General features: G+C 39.3%; 1 protein-coding gene across 4 annotated transcripts in view; it reads right to left on the reverse strand.

Annotated features, from left to right (window-relative positions):
- Window positions 1-21,290, reverse strand: part of SAV1 (salvador family WW domain containing protein 1) — a 47,076-nt gene extending 25,786 nt beyond the window's left edge. For 3 of the 4 annotated variants that reach the window (XM_064365864.1, XM_064365862.1, XM_012456246.2), the window contains exons 1-2: window positions 21,147-21,289; window positions 18,034-18,477 (exon numbers count right to left, since the gene is read on the reverse strand). In XM_064365864.1, coding sequence (XP_064221934.1) covers window positions 18,034-18,477; window positions 21,147-21,240 — 538 coding nt within the window. In that variant the 5' untranslated portion in view covers window positions 21,241-21,289. Of the gene's footprint in view, window positions 1-18,033; window positions 18,478-21,146 lie in introns of all 4 variants that reach the window. The other variant, XM_064365863.1, reaches the window with a different exon arrangement.
- Window positions 21,291-26,745: the final 5,455 nt, after the last annotated feature.

A 26,745-nucleotide genomic window follows, 5' to 3' on the forward strand; every position in this document is an offset into this window, starting at 1 on the left:
ACGTGGCAACAACTGGACATCCATATGCAAAAAACCTAATCACAACCTATACCTCCACCTTTTACACAAATTAACTCGAAGTGGATCATATATCTAAATGTAAAACTATAAAGCTTTTATAAGAAAAAAGTAGAATAAATAAAGAGTTTTTTCTTTTTTTTACCATGATACTGATAGTTCAACTCATAAAGAAAAACTACTGATTAAATTGAACTCTGTCAAGATTAACGTTTGTGAAAGACACTAAGAGAAAGAAAATCAAGTTGTAAACTGGGAGACAAATATTTGCAAATCATTAGCCAAAAAACTTTGACCTAGAATATATGAAGAACTCTCAAAACTCAGCATTAAGACAACAACCCTGAGCCTGGCGCACTGACACAAACCTGTAGTTAAACGTACTTAGGAACCTGAGGTAGGAAGGTTACTTGAGCCCAAGACTTCAGGGCTGTGGCGCACTATCTTCACGCCTGGAAAAGCTACTATACTCCCGTCTGTGCAACAGAGTGAAACTCCTTCTCTCAAAACAAAAAAATAACAGAAGAAAACAACCCAGTTAAAAAAAAATGGGTAAGAATTTTTAACAGGCACTTCACCAAAGACAACATATTGATGGTAAACAGCACATGAAAAAAATGCTCAGGATCATAATTAGCCGTGAGAGAAATGCAAATTAAAACCATAATGAAATGACAATACACATCTATGAAAATGGCCAAAAAAACAAACGAAACCTGTCAATACAAGTTCTTATGCGGATACAGAACAACTGGAATGCCCATACACTGCTGGTGCAAATGTAAAATGCTACAGTCACTCTGGAGAACAGCTTAGCAATTTCTTATAAAGTTAAGCATATGCTATTCATATGCTACAGCAATCACATTCCCAAATATTTACCCTAGAGAAATGAGAAGTCATCTTCACACAAAATCCTACTCGTGGATATTTACAATGACTGTATTCATATTTGCCCCAAAGTGGAAATGACACACATGACTTTTCACAGAATGGATAAACTGTGGTACAACTGTACAGTGAAATCTGAACAAAATGGAACTAATTATCCATATATGCAAGAATCTTAAAGATGAATCTCAGAAGTATCATGCTGACGGAAAGCAGTCAGTCTCAAGTGGCTACAAATTGTACGAGTCCATTTTTATGAGATTCTTGCAAAGGCAAAACTACTAGGACAGAAAACAGTGATTGCTAGGAACTGGGGGTGACAGACAGGAGTTGATTATAAGAGGACAACATAAGGGAATTTTGGAGGGTGATAGAAATGTTCTATATTCTCATTACGCAGTCATTGCATGAATTTATACATGTTATTACACAGAACTGTGTAACTTGAAAAAAAGTTAAATTTACTATATTTTTTAAAAGAATAATCTGACTGTATAATTTTATTCTCACACAAGAATACCAATGGCATATGTATAACAAATCACCCTGAAACTCAGTGGCTTAAAACAAGAAGTATTTATTTGGTTCAATATGGCTGAGCTCAGTAAGTTCTCCTTGATATTTAGTACAAGTTATCTTTAATGTCTCATTACTTGATAAAAGTTATCTCTTGTGTAACTTCCAAAATGAAGCCCTAATAATGATCAGACCTCAATTTTTTCTCTGACTTAAGCTGCTTTTTTTTTTGAGACAGAGTCTCACTCTGTCACCCAGGTCAGAGTTCAGGGATGCGATCTCGGCTCCCTGCAACCTCTGCCTCCCGGGTTCAAGCAATTCTCCTGTCTTAGCCTCCTGAGCAGCTGGGATTACAAGCACACGCTGCCATGCCCAACTAATTTTTGTATTTTTAGTAAAGACGGGCTTTCACCATATTGGTCAGGCTGGTCTTGATCTCTTGACCTCGTGATCCGCCCGCCTTGGCCTCCCAAAGTACTGGGGCTACAGGCGTGAGCCACCACACCCAGCCTTAAGCTGCTATTTTTTTTACCCCTAGTTCGCTCTATTTCAGCTACACTTACCTCCTGGATGCTGTTCTTAAACATGACAGGCACTGGCTGTTTATTCTCCCTAGAACATTCTTCCTTCAGATCCTCTTAGCTTACTCTCACCCTCTTTCAGCCTCTTCTCAAATGTCTCAATGAAGTTTATTCTTACTATTGCAATCTACATCTCCTGAGATTCTACTTACCGTTTTACTTTTTTTAAAAAAGCACTTTAACCTTTTAGCTTATTATATAATTTTAGTTTGTTTATTATCCTACAAGAATCCCACAAGGAAGATTCTTAGGACAGGAATCTTTGTTTTATTCACAGATCTATCTCCAGACTCTAGAACAGTGTCTACAGAGTAAAGCACATAGGGAGTGTTCAATAAATAAGCTGCAGTAATAAATTCAGTGTGGCATTTGTGGAGGAGACACATACATCAATGATACAGAAACTGTGTAAGTACCTTCCTTGATTTTTGGACTTATTTTGCCTCTTTCTCTCCCACATTTTACTAGTTCTGAAATGATGATGTTTTTTACAATCAAGAGAATAAATTTGTTAGCCACACTAGGCAGCAAATACAGATGTATTATCATTGCTGGTACATGTTCAAACACAGTCCTAGGAAGACAGTACCTGGTTCATACTATTAGTACTCCTCATTATTTGTAATGGTTGCACCCCAGACAAAATTTTAACATAAATTTGAATCCTTGTCCCTTAATGGTACAAAGATACAGCATTTAAATGGAAAGTTAGTGTGTTAGCAGAAGACTGCCAGTCAACCCAAAGCCCTAACTGCCAAACTTAGAATATCTCAGAATGGTCAAAATAAGACTGGGTGACCACTGAAGTGTGAAGGAGTACCATGCCAGAGCAAAACATCTATTAGTCAAAAGTTCCCAGCCGACTCTGAAGAGCTTTTAAAATTACAGTTGGCTGGAAACTAAGGCAAAATGAAAACATCAAGTTTACCTTTAAGGAAAGGCAAATTAAAAAGACCCCAGTGACAAAAGGTAATTTAGAAGAAACTTTAAAATTAAGGTAAATGCGTCAATTCAAACCTAGATTCTAAAGAAGGATATATAAGTTTATGGATAAATACAAGTTACTGGCAGGTGGTTTAAGAAACTGTATTTAAATACAAAATATAATGCATATGCATAAGGCTAGTCACTGCAGCAACATCTATAGTAGCAAAAGGCTAGAAACAAACCAAATGTCCACTAATAGCAAACTGGATGATACACTATTACACACACAGAACAGAGTACTATACTATATAGCTGTAAACACGAATAAAGATGATTTCTATTTATTGCCCTGGAGTAAGATTTGGGACGTATTAAGTGAAAAAAAAAAGCAAGATGAGGACAGGGTGCGGTGGCTCACGCCTGTAATTCCAGCACTTCGGAAGGCCAAGAGGGCACATAACCTGAGGACGGGAGTTCAAGACCAGTCTGACCAACATGAAGAAACCCCGTCTCTACTAAAAATACAAAAAATAGCCAGGTGTGGTGGTGCATGCCTGTAGTCCCAGCTACTCAGGAAGCTGAGGCAAGAGAATCACTTGAACCTGGGAGGTGGAAGCTGCAGTGAGCCGAGATTGCACCCTTGCACTCCAGCCTGGGCAACAAGAATGAAACTTCATCTCAGAAAAAAAAACAACAGGGTCTGGATAGTATACAACCATATATATATGTATGTATGTATGTAGCAGCCAGCCAATAAAGTGGCCCTGGGTCCCAATTATCCCCATCCTCCTGGTATTCACACCCTTGTCTGTGTGACCAATAGTTCATGGCAGAAAGGATGGGGTGTGACTTCTGAGATTAGGATATAAAAGACCGTGCAGCTTCTGTCCTGGTCAAGTGTACTTGCTCTCTCATCACTCACTCTGGGGGAAACCAGATACCATATTGTGAGAAGCCCATGTAGTGAGGAATTGTGGCCTCCACGTAGTGAGGAACTGAAGCCTCCTGCTAACAGCCTTGTGACTGTACTTAGAAGTGGATCTTTCGGCTGGGTGCAGGGGCTCACATCTGTAATCCCAACACTTTGGGAGGCCAAGGTGGGTAGATCACCTGAGGTCAGGAGTTTGCGACCAGCCTGGCCAATACGGCAAAACCCTGTCTCTACTAAAATTACAAATATTAGCTGGGCGTGGCAGGACATGCCTGTAGTCCCAGCTACTTGGGAGGCTGAGGCAGGAGAACACTTGAACCTGGAGGATGGAGGATGCACTGAGCCAAGATTGTGCCATTGCACTCCTGCCTGGGTGACAGAGACTCTGTCTCACCCTGCCTCCCCGCAAAAAAAAAAAGAAATATGGATATTTCAGCCCTGGCAAAACCTTCAGATAACTGCAGCCCCAGCTGATATGTGGACTGCAACTTATGAGAGATCCTGAGTCAGAATGACATGGCTAAGCCACTGTCAAATTCCTGACCCACAGGAACTGAAATAACCAATGTTTATTGTTTTATGCCAGTGAGTTTGGGAGTAATGTGTTTTACAGGTAGAGAAACCTAATACTATATATATATGAATGAAAGAAAAGAATATGAATACATATTACATATGTGTATTTGCGTCTATTTTCATAAAATGTTGCAATGAAGTATATAACAAAAATTAATGAAATTGGCATTTACAGGGGGAAGAAGGAAATGGGGTAGAAGAGGACAGGGATAGAGCTAATTTTCTAAATGTACTCTGTTTTATAGTTTTGATTTTGCAAGCTTTTAAATATTCTGTGTAACTTCCAAACAAAATTAAATCAAAATTTAGAAAAAGCAATCCCTAAAAAGTAAAAACAAAATGAAGCAAACGAATCTAAGTGTGCATCAAGTAGCCAAAGCATACTACAAAAAAACTGTTCAAAGTGAATTTTATTATTTATTATTTATTTATTTATTTTTGAGACAGGGTCTCACTCTGTCACCCAGGCTGGAGTGCAGTGGCATAATCATGGCTCACTGCAGCCTCAACCTCATGGGCTCAAGCAATCCTCCCACTTCAGCCTCCTCAGTAGGTGGGACTACAGGCACACACCACCAAGCCTGGCTAATCCTTTTTTAAATTTTTTTTGTAAAGACAGGGTCTCACTATGTTGCTCAGGCTGGTCTCAAAACTCTTACACTCAAGCATTCCTCCCATTATGGCCTCCCAGTGTGCTGGGATTACAGGAATGCACCCCTGTGTCCAGTCTAAAGAGAATTTTCAACACAATAAATTGTACTTCCTGATCAGGAAATATCCTAAATTTAAAAAATAAACTACGGGCTGGGTATGAAGGTCAGGAGATCTAGACCATCCTAGCTAACATGGTGAAACACTGTCTCTACTAAAAATACAAAACATTAGCTGGGCATGGCAACACGTGTCTGCAGTGCTACCTACTTGGGAGGCTGAGGCAGGAGAACTGCTTGAACCTGGGAGGCAGAGGTTGCAGTGAACTGAGATTGTGCCACTGCACTCCAGCCTGGGCAACAGAGTGAGACTCCATCTCAAATTTAAAAAAAATAAACTATAAAGAAATCTTGTTTTATTCAGTAATAGTTATGTTATAGATAAAGCAAATGAATAGTTATGTAATTGTCAACAGGAACCAAGATTTTCAGCATGAGAAAAAAATAAAAATATAAGGCAAAAAGAAGGTAGCTTAATGTGAATGTAGTTACTGCCACCAAACTGTACACTTAACAATTGTTAAGATGGTAAATTGTTATGTGTATTTTATAATTAAACATTTTTTAAAAAAGTAAAAACTTGTAAATCTTAAACTGCAAACAATATGAACTCATAATGAATTTCTATTTCCAGAAAGCAACAAAACATATTACCTAGACATAGCCATCAAAAAGGTCTACATGCATTAACCCACCAAACAGCAATGAGTACAGGTGTGCTATCCCTGAATACTACTACCCCATCGAAAGGAACCAGGGATCCTTAGATAAATGGTTGAGTCCAGCACTGAGGCAGAAAATGCAAAATATGAGCCTGAAACATCTAGTCACATTAGAATGCAAAGAGAAACAAAAAGAAACCAACCTTGAAGGGGCTCCTGCCACCAAAGAAGGAATAATTTAAACATCAAAAGCAATCACCACATGAATAATTAAAACATGACTCAAAAATCTTAAAATCTACCAGTTCATCTTGAAGAAATGGCTTCTGGGTCAGGGAAAATACATGATAAAATGGAACATGAGAAAAACATCAAGACTTTTTTTTGAAATGGAAAAAAAAAAGGCCTGGCATGGTGGCTCACACCTGTAATCCCAGCACTTTGGGAGGCCGAGGTGAGTGGATCACCTGAGGTCAGGAGTTTGAGGCCAGCCTGGCCAACATAGCGAAACCTCGTCTCTACTAAAATATACAAAAATTAGCCGGGTGTGGTGGCAGGCACCTGTGATTCCAGCAACTCAGGAGGCTGAGGCAGGAGAATTGCTTGAACTTGGGTGGCGGAGGTTGCAGTGAGCCAAGACAGCGCGACTGCACTCCAGTCTCGGTGACAGAGCAAGACTCCGTCTCAAAAAAAAAAAAATTGAAAGAAAACAAAATTGAGGTATAATCTACAAAACATTTTGTACTCCTCAAAAATGTCAGGGTCATAAAAAACAAAAAACTGAGAAACTAGCATTGATTAAAGAAGACTAAAAACATATAATTAAGTGCAATGCAGTACATTCTGGAATGAATCCTAGAACAGAAAATGAACATTAATTAAAAAAAAAAAATCCAAATAAAGCTTGGAGTTAAAAAAAAAAAAATCCTACTTTCGTAGGCAGCTAGGGTATCAATTCATTATTCTCAAACATCAAACAAAGGAAAAGATCTAGCATTTAACTCGTCTTTCCTATATGAACAGCAACCAAATTACTGATAAAGCCCTTAATTATAATATTCCAACTTAATACAGAAGAAATGACAGAATTCAAGTATCACAATTTGCAACACTTAATGGAATACAAACATACTTTGGAGATATTTCAGGTTTGGTTCCAGATCACTGCAATAAAGTGAATATTGCAATAAAGTGAGTTATATGAATTTTGTTGTTTCCCAGTGAATGTAAGTTACCTTTACAATATACTGTACTTTATTAAGTGCACAATAGCATTATATCTTTTAAAAAAAAGTACAGATCTTAATAAAAAAATAATTCACTGCTAAAAAAAAATGCTGATGATTATCTGAGCCTTTAGTCAGTTCACAGCATCTTGTTGCTGGTGGAGGGTGCTGTCTCCATATTGATGGCTGCTGACTGCAGGGTGGTGGTGTTTGAAGGCTGAGGTAGCTGTGGCAATTTCTTAAAGTAAGACAACAATGAAGTTTGCTCCATCAATGGACTTTTGCTTTCATGAAAGATTTTTCTGTAGCATGTGATGCTATTTGATAGCATTTTACCCACTTTCTTTCAAACTGGCGCCAATCCTTTCAAATTCCTGTTACTTTTATCAACTAAATTTAATATCCTAAATTAGTCATTTCAACAATATTTACAGCTTCTTCACCATGAGTATATTCTATTTCAAAAAGCCACTTTCTTTGCTCATCCATAAGAAGCAACTCCTCATCTGCTCAAGTTTTATCATGAGACAGCAGCAATTCAGTCACATCATCAGGCTCCACTTCTTATTTTAGTTTAATTTCACATATGAGTGCAATTCCTTGTGGTGCCCCAAAACAATTACAATAGTAACATCAGCAATCACTGATCACAGATCACCATAACAGGCAGAAATGAAAAAAGTCTAAAATATTGCAAGAATTACCAAGATATGACACAAAGACATTAAATGAGCATGTGCTGTCTGAAAAATGACAGCAACAGACTTGCTTAACACAGGACTGCCACAAACCTTCAATTTGTAAAAAACACAGTATCTGGGAAACACAATAGAGCAAAGCAAATAAAATGAGGTGTTCCTGTAATAGTGCTAGCCAATGATCATTAATGGCTGCCAAAAACCAGTAATAGGTGAAAGGCTTATGAAGAACTTCATGATGGATGAATCAAGCTGACATCTGTACCCATGACTGCATCTTAACATCACAGAAAGACATTATCAGTCATTATATGTCACTGGAACTTATGCAATAGAATGTACACATTATCTATGAAGTATTCTGGCAAAAAGGATGCAACAACAAAAACAGACTAAAGATCACCCTTGTTCAGTACCCTTTGAAAAGAAAGCTAACATATAATTTTTAAAAAGATAGTGACAATAGAACAGAACAAAACTAACAAGGCTTTTGGTGACAATGATCCAGACTGGGTGCTGTGGCACATGCCTGTAATCCCAGCTCTTCTGGAGGCCAAGGCGGGCAGATGGCTTGAGCTTCGGAGTTTGACCAGCCTGGGCAACGTGGTTAAACTCAATCTCTACTAAAAATATAAAAAATACAAAGAAAGCTAATATATAATTTTTAAAAAGATAGTGACAATAGAACAGAAGAACAAAACAAGGCTTTTGGTGAAACTGACCTAAGCTGCTATTAAACTCTAATTGAAGATTTAATATGTATGGCTTAAGCAACTTCAGTACTTAAAAATATTTAAACAAAAAGAAGCCAATGTATGAAACACACGTACACAGCAAATGACTTTAAGATCACATGTAGAAACACACAATTACTTTATACTCTGATATGTTCATTATTTTAAAAATGCTCTACAGTCAAAATGAATAGCAATGTAACAATTTTTTAATGTACAGTCAATTCAGTGTATTTATATTGAGTTATTTATAAAAGCCATAATATTTTGGCTAACAGAGGTACCCTTAGGAAATACCTAATAGAAATAAATTTCTAAATACAGCATTATTAAAAATAAAAACTTTTCTTTTTTTTTTTTTTTTTTTTCAGATGGAGTATAGCTTTGTCAGCCAGGCTAGAGTACAGTGGTATGATCTTGGCTCACTACAATCTCCGCCTCCTAGGTTCAAGCGATTCTCCTGCCTCTGCCTCCCGAGTAGCTAGGATTATAGGTGTGTGCCATCATGCCTGGCTAATTTTTGTATTTTTAGTAGAGACGGGGGTTTTACTGTGTTAGTAAGGCTGGTATTGAACTCTTGACCTCAGGTGATCCGCCCGCCTTGGCCTCCCAAAGTGCTAGGATTACAGGTGTGAGCCACAACACTCGGCCTAAAAACAAAAGCTTTTATAGCAATCAAAAACTCTACAGGTTTAGAGAGCATTAAAGTTTGTGGCGATATCATCTATTTAGAAAACCACTATTTCCATATATGTACTGAACTTGCCTAAATCTAGAACCACATGTATTTTTACATTTAAACAACATTAGGCACCAAAAACTGTATTAGAAGTTTAAATTTGCAATTCATATTAGAGGAAAAACTCTTATTTTTAAAGCCTGACAATTTGATAAGGGAGCTGTAAGTACCCAAAGTTGCAAATAGGCGCATCAGCTTTAACAACACTATTATAAAACCCCAATGCCCTGGTAGCACGTGCCTGTAGTCCCAGCTAGTCGGGAGGCTGAGGCAGGACAATCGCTTGAATCCAGAAGGCAGAGGATGCAGTGAATGGAGATCACCCACTGCACTCCAGCCTGGGCAACAGAATGACAGGCTATCCCACAAAAATAAATAAATAAAACCCAAATGCCCTCTAAAAGGCATGATTCTTAAACTTTTTAGAGTTATCTATTAATAATTTCAAAACATAAACCAGCTATATTTTCTCAAAGTGCAATTTCTTTTTTCAAATTATGATTTGGGATAATTTTGTAAAATTTGAGATAAATGTACAGTACAAAATAATGCAAACTACTGGTCTAAAGCATAAAGCATTAATAGTAATAAAACAGGTCTAGCAGATTAAAAAAAGAAAAGCATAAAAATAAAAAAGCTGGGCTGGGCCCAGTGGCACACATCTATCTATAATCCCAGCACTTTGGAAGGTGAGGTGGGTGGATCACCTGAGGTCAGGAGTTCGAGAGCAGCCTGACCAACATGGAGAAACCCCGTCTCTACTAAATAAAAAAAAAAAAAAAAAAAAAAAAAAAAAAAAAATTAGCCAGGTGTGGTGGTGCGTGCCTGTAATCCCAACTACCTGGGAGGCTGAGGCAGGAGAATAGCTTGAACCCAGGAGACAGAGGTTGCAGTGAGCCAAGATTGTGCCATTGCACTCCACCCTGGGCAATAAAGGCAACTCTATTTAAAATGAATAAATAAATAAGGAAGTAGGTAAGTTAGTTAGTTATGTCAAGCTCTAATACATCATTCCTCCAGTCTGAGTTCAGCCAGAAAGCTGAAAACTTCAAAAAACCAATATACCAAGTAAGTGGGAAAAGTACAAAAGAACACAAAACACTCACTTTTACAAAGGAAATGTGCAAACAGTTATGGATGTGCATTCTATCCCCAGCCCTTTACCTATTTCATAGTCAAAACTGCTCTGGGAGGTAGTACTATTATCACCAATTTACAGATGAGAAAAAAAGGTTCATGTGAATTATTTTACCAGTGGCCACACAAGTGGTATAAGGTCAAATGACAAACCTACTACTAACCATGTAATCTTAGCAACAAAAAATCAACTGTTATTTATTCTTTAAAGAAAAATATGACTTCCACTAGTAAAAGAAAAAGCAAGCCACCAATTATGAACCAAATCAGTGGGAAAAAATGAGAACTTGGTTTCTGAGTGACAAGAACAAAATGAGCTTTCCATAATTTCAATTAGTCCTTGAAAGTAACAAACTGCATTCATAATTAATCCTCAAAACAGATTCTACTTGCAAGAATTAACTGCACAAACACCTTCTATTAAGTAAAACATTCATACAGTAAACATATGACTTAGTCAAAGACACATAAAGTATTATTTTCTCTCTCTACCATGCTTTCAGTAAATGTCTCAGACAACCAGACATATTTATGAGATCTACCATTATGGATAAAACTCAAATAGGCTGGTTTCCAAATTTTGTAGAGGCTACAGAGAATAAAATGGATCTAGAGCTCTAATAAAGTTCCACAGGGTCCATAGTAATGGATACTGCACATAATCAAGATGTTGGTAAAGAGATCTAAGTATTAAGCCCAGCCATCTGCTTTCTCTCTTTCTCTGCAAAATAATTACAAACAAGGTGGTGTCTCTAAAGATTATCAACACCGCCCCCCCCACAAAAGATTCTGGTTACACAAATATTTACGCATTACCAGAATAATTGTAAATCCAGTATTTTTGGGTAAAGCCCATACTTTTCAGTTTGATTTTTGTATCCTGATTACTTTAGTCATCTTTAAATGTTTAAAAATGTTTTCAAAAGTTACTTAAAACTTCACAGAACTACAATTTAAATGCAAAACAAAGGAATTCAATCTGCCTTTAGTATTCCAACTAAAGACTTCCTGTTAACAGCAGGATTCCTTCCTTTGGCACATACAGTAAGTGCGTGACTGGTATGTGGCCAAGAACATTATTTTCTAATCTGAAAGTTCTACAGCTAAACGTAGAACTTTCTAGGCTCTAAAACTTTGACATTATACAACTTGTTTTTGTGCTTCTACTAAATACAATAAAATGAATTTAACCATTGATATAACGTGTTTCCTGAAAATCTAATAACTAATTGGCAGAAATTACTTCTGCCATTAAGTCACTGCAAAACAAATTTTCCAACCTTTTTATGCTTATGACAATCAAAATTGACTGTGAAAATAAATCTGTCTAGAGCACATCCCTACCCTTCTACAAACTTTCTCCTTTCTATTCAAATTCCTTGAGCCCTATTCAGCATAAATGTCAAAAATGTGTTTCAACTTTTCTCAAGGTGAATTCAAAAACTTGCAGCTGCTGTCTCACATTCAGATTTTTCCCTTCTGGAAAAGGCAGTTACTAATAGGCTTTTCTGTTTGGCGTGTAATTGGTTATTAATCTTTCCCTGCAACTTAAGAGATTCCTTCAAAAAAAGTACTATTCTTTTCTAGACAGTAAAACATTAAATCTGTATTGCCCTGATAAAAATTAATGTTATCAAATCAAGTCTGTCAAGCAATGTATTGACTGCTGTAAAGAACTTTTTTTTTTTTTTTTTTTTGGTTGGGGGAGATACCTTATTGCCAGAAAGATTCTTCAACTGCCTGCAACCTTCTTTAAGCCTAACACAGTCTGATATTAAAGAGCCCTGGGTGAGACTTAGAACACAGAAGTCTACTGTCTCATTAAAACAAGGTCTTGGCTATTCCATGAAATCAAATCTTATTTTTACGTATGTGTGTTCCAATAAAACTTTACAAAAGCAGGAGGCAAATCTATTTGGCCCAGGGGTGTAGCTTGCTGACTCCTGCTGTAACCTCCCTCATAAAACTGAAAACACCCTCAAGATTAAAATTACAGTAGGGGCCTGAATTTTGGTAAAATATTTTCCTTCTCTCTTTTCCCTCCTCCATGCATGACTGCTTGCAAACAGTCATTTCAACAAATGACGGTCACTAATAATTATCTTTCTGTGGTAGCCCCTGGGCAGGCTGCCCATAAGATTAATGAACTTGTTTCTTTTTAAAGAACAATGATCCAGACTGGGTACTGTGGCATATGCCTGTAATCCCAGCTCTTTTGGAGGCCAAAGCAGGCAGATTGCTTGAGCTTGGGAGTTTGACCAGCATGGGCAACAATGGTAAAACTCAATCTCTACTAAAAATACAAAAAATCAGCCAGGTGTGGTGGTGCACGCCTGTAGTCCCAGCTACTCAGGAGGCTGAGGTGGGAGGATTGCTTGAGCCCAGGAGGTTGAGGCTGCAGTGAGCTGTGATCCTGCTACTGCACTATAGCCTGGGCAACAGGGCAAGATTCTGTCTCAAAAAAATAAAAAAGAACAAAAGAACAATGATCCTAGATCACACAGACCCCCTTGATGGTTTCCAGAAGTTGGACTGGCCAAAGAAGAGGCCAGGCCACTTTGGTCACTGTTGATCTCACCTCCTGCAAACTTTTCTGCCGAACTATAGGTTTAGTTAAACAGTAACCTGCCATATTTTCCCAGCTTTCTTTCCATAGTAACTGGCAGTCACAAACACTATTGCAAAACCTAAGACTGATCTTTGAGATATTTTTTAGACTTTGCTTACAAGTGGAACAACTGACACCAACTGGACCAGTGGTCCGTGAACTCAACCAAGGTATGACTCCCCGCTTTCCCAGGAACTGATTCAGTGCATGAAGACAGCTTTGACAACCCTAGGATTTCATCCCAGACCAATCAGCAGCACCCATCCACTTGCCCCCTGTCTGCCAAATCATCTTTTAAAAACCCTGGCTTCTAAAGTCTTGCGGTGACGTCTCTGAGAAACATTTCCCATCTTCCTTACTCGGCTGCTTTGCAATAAACTCTTTCTTCTTTATACTATCTGCTGTCTCAGTGTTCAGCTCTACTTGGATAGCAGACAAGAGCCCAGTCAGGTGGTAACACTGTTTTATAGCATTTTTTGGATACATAATATTTGCACATATTTATGAGGTACATGTGATATTTTGTTACATGTACAAAGTATGTAATGATCAAATCAGGGTAGAGTATCCATCACCTTGAGTATTTGTCATTTCTATGTGTTGGTAACATGTCAAGTCCTCTCGGATTCTAGCTATTTCAAAATGTTAACTGTCACCCTACTCCGCTATCAAACCTTAGAATTTATTCCATCTAACTGTATGTTTGCACCCATTAATCTACCTCTCTTTATCTCCCCTTCCATCCTTCCCAGCCTCTGCTATTATTCTACTTTCTACCTCCATGAAATCAATGTGTTTTGGTCCCACAAGAGTAAGAACACAACACACTTGTCTTTCTGTGCCTGATTCCCCTTAACATGGGAACCACCAGTTCCATCCAAGTTGCTGCAAATGACATGATAAACATGGGAGTGCAGGTATTCCTTTGATACAATGATTTATTTTCTTTTAGAGACCCAGGGACTGCGGGATCATATGGTAGTTCTGTTTTTAGTTTTCTGAGAAATTTCCAAACTGTTTTCCATAGTGCCTATACTAATTATTAGAACATTCCCACCAACAGTCTACAACAGTTGCCTTTTCTTCACTCTCACCAGTAGTATATTTTTTGTCTTTTTATTAATAGCCATTCTAACTGGGGTAAGATATCTCACTGTGGTTCTGACTTACATTTCCCTGATAATTAGTGATATTGCACATTTTTTTGCATACCGTTGGCCATTTTTATGCCTTCTTTTGAGAAATGTCTATTCACATCCTTTGCCCACTTTTTAATGGAATTGTTTTTCTTACTGTTGGCTTCCTTGCATATTCTGGATATTAGTCCCTTGCTGGATGCATCTTTTGCAAACATTTTCTCCTATCCAATAGGCTGCCTCTTCATTCTGTTGTTTCCTTTACTATGCAGAAGCCTTTTAATCTAGTCTCATTTGTCTATTTCTTTTAATATAGTCCCATTTGTCTATTTCTTGTTTTTGTTGCCTGTGTTTTTGAGGTATTAGCCATAAAATCTGTTAGACCGATGTCCTCAAGTGTTTCCCCTACATTTTCTTCTAGTAGTTTTATAATTTCAGGTCTTAAGTCTTTAATCCATCTTCAGTTGAATTTTGCATATGGTGAGAGACAAGGGTCAGGTTTCATTCTTCTGCATATGGAGATCCAATTTTTCCAGCATCGTTTATTGAAAAGGGTGTCCTTTCCCCAATGTACGTTCTTGTTGCTTTTGCAAAAAAATCAGTTGGCTGCAAATATGTGAATTTATTTCTGCGTTATCTGTTTTGTTCCATGGGTCTATGTGCCTCTTTCTATATCAATACCATGCTATTTTGGTTACGACAGCCTTTGAAGACAGGTAATGTGATGCTTCTAGCTTTTTCTGTTTGCTCAGGATTACTTTGGCTATTTGGGCTCCTTGTTGGTTCTGTAGAAATTTTAGGATTGTTTTATTTCTGTGAAAAATGACTGGCATTTTAGGCCGGGCACGGTGGCTCACGCCTGTAATCTCTGCACTTTGGGAAGCCGAGGCAGGTGGATCACGAGGTCAGGAGTTCGAAACCACCTGGTCAAGATGGTGAAACCCTGTCTCTACTAAAAACACAAAAATTAGCCGAGCGCGGTAGCAGGTGCCTGTAATCCCAGCTACTCAGGAGGCTGAGGCAGGAGAATTGCTTGAACCCGGGAGGGAGAGGTTGCAGTGAGCCGAGATTGCGCCACTGCACTCTAGCCTGGGCAACAAAGCAAGACTCTGTCTAAAAAAAAAAAAAAAAAAAGAAAACAAAAGAAAAATGATTGTTATTTTAATAGGAATTGTACAGAATATGTAGATTACTTTGGGCAATATTGTCATTTTAATGATGCTAATTCTTCTGATCCACAAGCATGGGATGTCTTTCCATTTGTTTTTGTGCTCTTCAATTTCTTTCATCAGTGTTTTGAAATCTAATTTTTTTTAAATGACATACTTGAATTTGAAAACTTATAATTAACTTTTACTTTATTGTAAAGTTGTGACTGGAAAGTTGTTTTAAAGTCTGTTTTTAAACTTATAAAAATTACGTCAAATTGCTCCTAAGATAGGATCAGTAGAGATTTAGTTCTTATAGTAGTTCCTCGACTATATTTTGCAAATTAGATTTTGAAAACAAAAGTTTAACTTATTAATTCTTCGTATTTACATACTTAAAGCTCAGGTAGAAAAGTATTACAAGCTTTCAGTGATCTGCAATATAGATGGGAAAGGCGAATGCAAAGTAACACATATTTTATAGCAACAGTAAACACAGTTATTTCTGTTGCCCCTCAGCTACCAAAAACTCTCTTAAGTCTCCAGATTTAAAACCTCTGGGTTCATCCACTCATTCAGCCATTTATTTTTGTGAGCATCTGTTAGGCAGTCATGTGGCTGTGCTAATCCTATCTGACTCTTCTCTCTCCTTTGTCCTTCAAACCCCTTTAGTGGCCAAGTTCCATTAATTTGGGCATGACCCACTTCTTCCCCTTTCCAAATTTCTGAAGTACAGGTCAAGGCTTCATTAACCACTGAATATGCACCAAATGGAAGATTATGCAGTCATTAAAACTACTCATAAAAAGTATACAAGATGAAGAAAATCATTCAAGTAAAAAGCAAGAACAGAAAACTATACAAAATATTATATAAAAAAAGAATTTGGCATGGAAAAAAATGAAGAAAATAATATACTAAGATCTCTAGCGGATGGGTACTTTGCCTTTACTTTTCTGCATTTTGCAGATTTCCTATAATAAGCAGTTATTCTAGAAGAAAATATAAATGAGCTTTATCTTTAAAACTATTTTAGTTAGATAACAAATTATTCCTGAGGTTCAGAAGTGCATATCAGAAATAACCAAAATAAGCACTCAAGCATGCAGCTGTCTTAATCCTTTAACCTAATTCTTTAAAAACTAAAAGGTGCTCACCATGGCTCTTACTGCACTTCTACATGCCTAGAAAACCTCTGCTCTTAATGTTCCAGTGAGACTCCAGTCAGCTTTCATAAAATAAGTTGTTCTTACCAACTATTTCACATTATTTAAAACTTCAGTGATTTGCTTTCTCCTAAACTCTAATTCTCATTTTTCCTTCAAAAGCATCCTAGATTTGCCTTTCCTATTACCACCGGTACCCAGTGGTACCTGCAATCCTCTTTTCTCTAGGAATCTACCCTTAATTCTAGTACAAAACTAATCTTTAAACACTGCTTTCATAGAATCACTTGTCTTTTTGAAATGTGCAATAACTACCACTTGACTCAAATCTATAAGCCTATTGTTGAACCACAAATCTCCATTCCATGTTACATCTTATTTCTTCAAATCAGGCAGAGCTACACTGTTCTTTAGATTTAAACCAGCCCTACTCTGTTTTCATTGTGTTATCCCAATTTTCCACATAAAATGTCCTTCTTCTGGCCCCTGTTCATCTTGAGGCCCAGTCCAAGTCCAACCTCTTCCATGAATCATCTCTTTTAAGTATTCCAGCCTACACTAATACCTCTTCTGACTCCCTGTTGCACTTACAGTTGGTATCACAAAGTATAACAATTGCTCTATGACCATTGTGTATAGATTGGTTTTGTTTCCCCAAAGAAGGTACCAGACAAATAAGGTACCAGAAAGCAGAGACCAACAGGCCCAAGGAAAACGCTAGACACATAAACAATTAATACTAAATGAATAAATTTTTCTACAGTCAAAATACTAATGCTCTAAAACATTTTTTAAGTCACCTTATTTGAAGTTATGTGGGCCAAAAAGTAAATCTGTCTCACATTTTATTTTTATCCTGCCAAAATTTAAAGTCTATTACTTGGTAAAAAAAATAATCAGACAAGAAAGTTTAATTTTCTTCTTGCTTCATTTTATCTAGTGAAACCAGGACTTTAGGAATAAAGTAGAACTGTACATTTCTCCAGTCTCTTCTGCTTCTTTCAGAAGTATCTTCAAGTCAGAAGATATAAAAAGTACCTTACTTTCCTTAATTATATGGTAATATTTTTTGCCTGTTACAAAAAGAATAAAAAGACATGCTCAACACACAACCGTATGACAGTAAGTCTTTCTGATCAACTCAGGAAAGAATTCTTGAACTACTAAATCAGTTTTGTTCAGAGAAAAAGTGCAGGATCTAGCAAAGTAATGTACTTGCTCACGGTATCACTGAGCATGCCCAATTCTTCCTATTCTTTCCTTTCCCAAGTTTAAGTCCAATGGCTCTGAAGATGTACCCTTCCCATTATTCTACCAAATCTGAACATAAATTCAACTTAACTGGAGACATTAAATTCTCCAGGTTTTCAAGAGTCACAGTATTAAGAGTCTAGACAGCTTGAGATAAGTACCAGGTTTATACAACATAGGTTAATAAAATAAATAAACACAAGAACTCTTTCATTCAGTGTAGATTACCAACTATTCACACACAGGCTTAAGCAAGACTAGCAAAATAGAAAAGTATTTTGCTAGGAGTATTTGTTTGCGTTCCAAGAAAATCTAGAAAAGAACATCTTTTCAATTGACATGTCAATAAACTACTATATTATTTGTATGTTAAGCTACCTGAAGCATGCCTCCCCTGATTCTGAGGCATTCTTTGGAAGAGATCATGGTTGTATTCATAATATCTGTATTCTTCATGTGTACGATCTCCAAGTGGCCGCTTTCTCTGACCATCAAAAAAATTGTCTGAATAATAATATCGGGAACCAGAGTCTCCATTTTCAACAGCAAAATTAACTTCCGTTACAAATGACTGAGAAGAGCCATACTCTCTAGGGACATCTGCTAGACTTCTGGCAAGATAAGAAGGTGCAGATAATCTGTTGCTTTCTCTTCTCATTATTTCATGAGGTGTTCTTTGAATTGGAGTTCTAAGGAAACTCTGGTTTCTTGAAACTACCCCATCTCCAGAAGCTGAAAAGGCATTAGGGCTTGAATCTGGAAGACAGATATCAGTTCGTCTGGGAATTGTTGGACCATGCCGGATGAATGAAGGCATAAGATCTATAATGAAACAAAGGATCAAATTACCCTTTTAATAAGTAACAAAAGCAGTTTTCAAATGTCAGTAAATTTAAGAAAACACAATTTTGAGCTAGGCATGGTGGCTCACACCTGTAACCACAGAACTTTGGGAGGCCAAGGCGGGTGGATCACAAGGTCAGGAGATCGAGACCATCCTGGCCAATATGGTGAAAACCCATCTCTACTAAAAATACAAAAAACAAAGCTGGGCGTGGTGGTGCAGGCCTGTAGTCCCAGCTACTCAGGAGGCTGAGGCAGGAGAACTGCTTGAACCCAGGAGGTGGACACTGCAGTGAACCGAGATTGCGCCACTGCACTACAGCCTGGGCAACAGCACAAGACTCCGTTTCAAAACAAAAAACAAAAAAACAACAACAAGGAAACACAATTTTGGCCAGGCGTGATGGGTCACGCCTGTAATCCCAGTGCTTTGGGAGGCCGAGGCAGGCGGATTACGAGATCAAGAGATCCAAGACCATCCTGGCCAACATGGTGAAACCCCGTCTCTACCAAAAATACAAAAATTAGCTGGGCGTGGTGGCGCGTGCCTGTAGTCTCAGCTACTCAGGAGGCTGAGGCAGGAGAATTGCTTGAACCCGGGAGGCAGAGATTGCAGTGGGCCGAGGTTGTGACACTGCACTCCAGCCTGGGCGACAGAGTGAAACTCTGTCTCAAAAAAAGAGAAAAAAATTAGTAGCTCTTTCTTCTCTTGGAATTACCTAGCACCAGCGCAGTAATCAAAAGCTAGAAAGCTACAAATTTAGGTAAGAAATTGAAAATAAAAAGCTCTCATTTCAAAGAGGCACAAAAATGCTGAATCAGCTCAAAAACACCAAGCCGGAAACCATGTAATTATAATTCAAAATAGCAGATGATAGTAGAACAATGGCTTTTAGGATACAGTACTTTTACTTTTATTTTTGAGACAGTCTCACTCTGTCGCCAGGCTGGAGTGCAGTGGCACGATCTTGGCTCACTGCAACCTCTGACTCCCTGGTTCAAGCAATTCTCCTGCCTCAGCCTCCAGAGTAGCTGGGACTACAGGCACGCGCCACCATGCCTAGCTATTTTTTGTATTTTTAGTAGAGACGGGGTTTCACCATGTTGGCCAGGATGATCTCGACCTCCTGACCTCGTGATCCGACAACCTCGGCTTCCCAAAGTGCTGGGATTACAGGCGTGAGCCACTGCGCCAGACCAGGACATAGTACTTTTAAATACGAAACTTGAAAATAGCGTAAAACATTCCTAGTGAGAAAGCAAATACCTTTAAAACAAGAAAAAATCTGAATATGGAGATACCCTTACTATTCATTAAGTAAACAACCCTGGAGATATTCATATTAATAAGCTTCAGAAACTAACACTGGACAGAAACAAATTATCCGAATAAATAAGGCTCAACACTTCATCTAACGACAACAAAAGTATATCAGAAGTTACTTAAGTGTAACAAACACAATTCATGATTTCAAGTAATGTTTGATAAACTTTATTTGTAGCAAACCAGCAAGCTATCGCTTAAAAACAGCGAGAAACCTAACCTCATGTGTAACTGAAAGCCAAGTCGTTTAAAAAAAATTTTTTTTTAAATCAGGTTTCGAGTTACTGGTGTACTCAACTGACATATATTTTGTTGATAGTATTGCAAGTACTACAATATACCTGGAAGGCTGACAATGTGGTTATAATGGAAAAGCATGCTCTCCAATTGTGTGATCTTGGGGAAATACTAGAAACCCAGCTTCCCAATTACAATATGAGGTAACGCTTAAGTCACAAGGTTACTACCAGCTTCCAAGAAGGAAACTTACGCAAAGGGCCCGGGACACTGTGTGAGCAGCAAAATATCAGCTCTTTGCCTCATAAATGTCGTGAACACACAAGAATTAAAAATTCAAGAGACTCAACTCAAAAAAGCAAATACTTAAGAAAAGCAGCGGGGAGAGGAGGTGGGGGGTGGGGGTGGGATACACCCCATTACAAAAAACTTTTCGGGTGGAGGGATTCTCTAATGATAGAAATCATTTTGAGTTGTCTTTTTGGAATCTCACGACTATAGCCAAATAGAAAGGTTCTGGGGTCTCTGCTGTGGGATGTAAGAGTGATGAGCCTTTGGGTGGCGGCTCCAAGAGCGATGGTGTGCTTTTCACCTTCTCAACTCTGCATCCGGCAGCAGGACTAAGGAATTCTGCCCCAGAATTCGCACAACTTGCAGCACGGTCGAGAGATACCCACAATGTTTGCAAACGTAAGGCACATCATCACGCATCTAAAAGAGGAAAAAGGTGTCCCTGTCTCATCACTTTACTCCTATAGCATTATGTGACAAGCAATTTACGTGTTTCCTAGTCTCTCTTCCAGGACTCAAAACCAACAACCCTCTGCCAGGCGGGGCGGGGCAGTATGTTATTTTTAGGGGGTGCCTATTTGGCTGGGTTGGGAGGGGGGAACGAACCCAAGTTTCTTACTCTTTATGGTCTTTCAATCAACGAATACCACGTTAGGCACAAGAAAATCTCAAAACCAGTATTTCACAGCGACCAGGGACGAAGGAGAAGCCCTGGGGAGCCGCCGGCGCCCCCGCCCAGGTCTCCGCAGCCCGTGGCCGCCTGGCCAGGTATGGGCGCGCCCCGCCTGACACTCACTCCGAAGCAGAGGCGACGTCTCCTTCTTCACGTACTTCCCCTGTACCTCGGCCGGCTTGGACACTTCGTTTTTGGTTTTCTTTCGGGACAGCATCCTTCACTACGAGGCCCGAGGCCGCGCTGAGCTGCCTCCCTAGGGCTCGGCGCCGGGCGCCGGCCGTCTCCGCCGCCACCTCCGCCGGCGCCGCCGACTCCTTCCCTCCCGAGCCGCCGCCTCCGCCTCCGCCTCCGCCGCCGCCTGTCCGGAGCCCGGGGTTGCCCGCAGGGACTGCCGCATGTTCAGGGCGCTAAGCGCGCCGGCCGCCGCTCAGTCGCTGGTCAGTTCCTTCCCGGAAGTCGGCGCGCTCTGCGACGCTGCCCGGGGACGCCGTGAGAAGAGCCCAGCGACGCCGGGCCAGGGCCATGGTCCACCGCGGGCCGCCGGGTAACCGCTACCACTACCGCCGCCGCCGCCTACATCCCGTAAACTTTCCCCGCGGCCGCTGGGAATTCTGGGAAGCTCGGCGCCGCGCGGGCCGCCGCCGCCCCTCCCCCACCGCGACTCCGGGCGCGGCTCGGGCGCCGGAACTCGGTTGCGGGCGCTTTGGGCTAACCCGTCGGCCCCGCGGAACCGCGGCAGTCCTTACTCATCCTCAGCGAGAAGCAGGCCCCGCTGACCATGAAGATGAAGAACGACGGCTGTATAGCTGAATGCGGGAGCTTTTTGCACGTGCATGTGGTAGAGCCTACTCTCCACGGAATTTTGTTTTTTGCACTCCCTTGAGATTTCAGGGTACGCGGTGATCTTCTCCTTCCAGACGTTGTAGTCTGAGAGCGTTCTCTCTAGGGTTTCCTGGGCTGGTGAATTCAGTTCCCCAAATAATGCAGAATGCTAGCCATATTCTCCAGCCTAGTGCTACACTAAATAATCTCTTCTGTTGGAAACGTTAATGCAGATTAACTAGAAGTAAGTTGATTCTCTACTGAGTATCAGGGAGTGCATTTTTCTAATAAAAGGAAAAAACGGAAGAATGCAAGATTGAACTTCCAGTACCTTTTAAAGATACATTTGATGTTAGCATATTACAATTATTTTATTGCATCATCATTATCATTAGTATGATTAATAGCCACATATTTCATCCTGACATTATGTGTTACGATCTTGGAATTTTGAGGACTTTAACCATTACAAGTCAGGACCCGGAATTTTGTATCTAAAATAATAGACTCTACTTCCTTCTATATAACTTAGCAAGACCGCCAAATGTACAGGATAGCATTTGGAAAATAAGATTAGATTCATCCCCTGGTGACCAAATTAAGGCTTTAATAATGGAGAATGCTTTTCCTGAGATCTAAAACATCTCACAGGAGAAGACATATATCACATTTAACAAAAGACATGGAATTTTTTACCACATAAGATTAAGAAAATGGTCCAATTTTGTTTTGCCATAAACAAACAAATGAGACATTTGATCTAGTGTCTGTCTCCATATGCTGTTATGTCCCCTTGGTGCAGATTTCCAACATTCATTCATTAACCAATAAATTCATCCATTAACCAATAAATACTGATCACCCACTAGGCTAGGCACTGTGCTAGGTACTTGTGATACAGCAATAAGCAACACAGACAAAAATACTGTCATGGGAAAGAGAAAAAAATGAAGAAAGTAAGCAAAACATACTGTGTTAGATAAGTGATGAAGTGAAAATAAGAGAGGACTCGCATTTTTAGGAAGAATGATGGAAGAACGAGAGAAGGCTCATGAGAAGGTGACACTGGAGTTGAGTGACAAAGTGAGGAAACTGGCCATGCAGCTATCTAGAGGAACAGTATTCCAGGCAGAAAGAACAGCAAGTGCAAAGTCACTGCAAGTGGCCGTGTTCCTGGCAGATTGGAGGAACAGTAAGAGGGTTTAAGTACTGGAAAAGAGGGAGCGATGCAGCTAGAGAGCAACAGTAGTCACAGCACCTAGGGCTTTGTAGGCCATTGTAAGGAATGTCACTTTGAGCAGAGGAGTGACATGATCCCAGTTAATATTTTAAGAGGACTGCTTTGGATGCTGAGTTGAGAGTGGACAATGGGGATAAGGGCAAAAGTAGGGAGATCAGTCAGAAGTTATTGCTGACTTGGACCCAGTAATAATAGGTGGAGATAAGAGGACATATTTTGGACATATTTTAAAGAGAGCCAACCAAATTTGCTGACATTGAATATGGAGTGTGAGAGTATCACTCACTTCCACGGGTATAAAAATCTTAAAGAGAATTGGAGCTTACTTACTAGAAGAAACATTTCTCTAAGAGAAACATTAGAAAAACAGTTACTTGTTCCTGTGGTTCAGAAAAAAGGGCAAGTCCTAAAATTTTGATAGTGTGCAGGGAGAAGAAAGAATGATGAAACTTAAGTGAAAACACAATGGGGTTTTGTTACCCGTTCAGGGTATGAAGGTGGGAGATGAAGGGGGAGCCAAAGAAGTGCCAGCTTTCTGCCCAAGGCTTTCCTCAGAGAAGGACAAAAGGATATTAGTACCTTGTTAATAAAAGCAACTTTTCACACCTGGAGTTTTGCCAGAGCCTAAAATACGGGACACCTTTCACATGCATGGAAGAAAGAATCCTGAAATTTTATAGTTGAAAAAGAATTCTGAGGTCGCCTAGGCTCATCTCATTGACATTGAAAATAAATTAAAAAATTAAGTGTTTTGCCTCAGATTACATTCCTGGTTAGTGGCCGAATAGCATCAGAACTGGAGTTTTCAATTTCTTTTTTTTTTTTTTTTTTTTTTTTCCTGAGACATAGTCTCGCTCTGTTGCCCAGGCTGGAGTGCAGTGGCACCTGCAACCTCTGTTTCCCGGGTTCAAGATATCCTCCTGCCTTAGCCTCCTGAGTAGCTGGGATTACAGGCGCATGCCACCACATCTGGTTATTTTTTGTATTTTTAGTAGAGATGGGGTTTCCTCATGTTGGCCAGACTAGTCTGGAAATCCTGGCCTCAAGTGATCTGCCCACCTCAGCTTCCCAAAGTGCTGCGATTATAGGCATGAGCCACTGTGCCAGCCTCAGTTTCCATTTGGGGCTCTTTTCTGCTACAGAACATTCAGAATCCCGCTAATGTGAGTCCAGACTGTTTCTAACATAGTTGTTTTGAAAGCCATCTACGTTCCTTACAAAGTACTACCTTTTACAATGATATTTCATTTCTTTGAATTGTAGCAGAGAGAAAGCTTTAATTAGGTGCTCTACTTGACACCTAATTTGCCTTTTTATCAAGGAAGGTACATTCCAGAATCAATAATCTGCAGGCAGCATTAGTGATAGCAATGCACAGCAAATATGTGAACTTTGAATATGAATCCTTAAATGTAAAAGCTTTGAATTCATGTCTATTTCATAGAAATTCCTTGACTTCTGAGAATTTTTATTAAGGAATTCAGATTTGCTATAGTTCTACAGAGCTGTAATTCTCCAGACACTGCCATCAATAATGCTAATACTGCATTACATAATAGAGATTTTTTTTCCCCTTCCAGTTGTGAGAAAACTGGCAGGTAGTTTCTCATGTTTTAACAACTCTTCTTTTTAAATTAATTTAGCATTAACATTTATTTTAGTGGAGCCTATAGGGTATGACCCTGTACTAAACTCATAGCATTCTGAGTTCTTGGTTGTCTCATCTGAAAATGCAGAAAGTGAACCACTTGATTTCTAAAGTGTCTTTCAGTCCTAGAGTTTTCTGCCATGTAGGCAGAAAGGAATATGCAAAAATAAAAACTTACATTCATAGGATAAGAGAAACATTGGTGATTTTCTTTCTTCAAAAAGTTTGTTTTTTGGTTGGGTAGAGCGGCGTATGCCTATAATCCCAGCACTTTGGGAGGCAGAGGCGGGTGGATCACCTGAGGTCGGAAGTTTGAGGCCAGCCTGACCAACATGGAGAAACCCCATCTCTCCTAAAAATACAAAATTAGTTGGGCGTGGTGGTGCATGCCAATAATCCCAGCTACTCGGGAGGCTGAGGCAGGTGAATTGCTTGAACCTGGGAGGCGGAGGTTGTGGCGAGCTGAGATCGTATCATTGCACTCCAGTCTGGGCAACAAGACTGAAACTCCATCTCAAAAAAAAAAAAAAGTTTGTTTTAATTCAACTATTAAAGAAAATATTAAAATGTCAGCTTTATATAAAATCATCATTAACATAAAAATAAAATTTCATGCCAGATTGTTACTTTCAAAGATAGCCAAGGTCTTTATGCTATGTTGACTTCCTCTTGTTAGAAGCATGTAAAATTTTAAAGGGTGAACTATTCAGTGAAAGATTATCCAAGAAAGACAACCAAAATGGAATTAAGCCCTACATATGGAGCCTCAAAAAAAAAAAAAAAAAAAAAAAGAGAGGAACTTCTAGTCTACTCTCCAACTCACTCTTCTTGTTCACATAGCAAGATAAATTTAATCTGTCTCAGGAAGAAGTAACAAGTATGCCAAATTATGCCAATTATAGCTCTTCAAGTCTCCAACATTTTGCTATTAAAACATGGGAGGGGTCCAGGCGCGATGGCTCGGGCCTATAATCCCAGCACTTTGGGAGGCTGAGGTGGGTGGATCACCTGAGGTCAGGAGTTTAAGATGAGTCTGGCCAACATGGTGAAGCCCCGCCTCTACTAAAAATACAAAAATTAGCCAGGCGTGGTGATGTGTGCCTGTAATCCCAGCTACTTGGGAGGCTGAGGCAGGAGAATTGCTTGAACTCAGAAGGCAGAGGTTGCAGTGAGCTGAGATCATGCCACTGCACTCCAGCCTGGGCAACAGAGTGAGACTCCATTTTAAACAATAAAATAAAATATGGGAGGGTAAATTCCTAAGTGTCCTCGAGGCAGAAACTTTGGTTGTTTCCTATGAAGGATAAGGGTATATAATATCTACACAGCTCTGAAGATATTATATAATTGCTTAATATTAGCAACTTAGTTGGGTTCCCAAACTCCTCTTATGTAAGATGAATCATTCCCCAAGTAACATAGAAAATTAGTATTACAATTCTAGTCATAAGGAGTCAAGCTGGGAGAGTCAGTGTCTCTGAGCTTAGTTTTTGCTCTTATGTACTGTTACTGCCTAGACTTAGAGGTCCTCTGAAACCTTGACAGAAAGCCAAAATGAGTCTTTTATTCTTGGCAGCACTGGCCTTGGACTTCAGTTGTCTGTCCTTCTGGTTCTTCCTGTCTCTTGGCTTCTCTGACCCTAGAAACTTTTATCTTCCTTCCAGAATTGGGCTGTATCTTCAGCCACGTTCAACTTTATTTTTAAACTATTCTTTGCAATTGTCAGTTTTTACTTGGCTTCATGATATTGTGAAATATTTATTTGGTCTTCATGTCTGTTTCCTGATATAGAGCTCTTAAACCCTTGCAATTTCCAGAAGAGTGTTTTTTTGTATGCTAATGAGATGACTGGTGGCTGAATAGCTTCAGAATAAGGGCTGGTCATCCTATAAAGACTAAGGTGGGATTAGAAGGTTGGGACTTTCAGCTGTACCACCAACCTGGGACTCGAGAGGGGCTGAAGGTTAAGTTGATCACCAGTAGCCAGTGGTGTAATAAGTCATGTTTAC

This window comes from Aotus nancymaae, unplaced genomic scaffold (assembly GCF_030222135.1).
Source record: "Aotus nancymaae isolate 86718 unplaced genomic scaffold, 86718_ANA_hifiasm-v0.15.2.pri h1tg000062l, whole genome shotgun sequence".
Taxonomy (NCBI): domain Eukaryota; kingdom Metazoa; phylum Chordata; class Mammalia; order Primates; family Aotidae; genus Aotus; species Aotus nancymaae.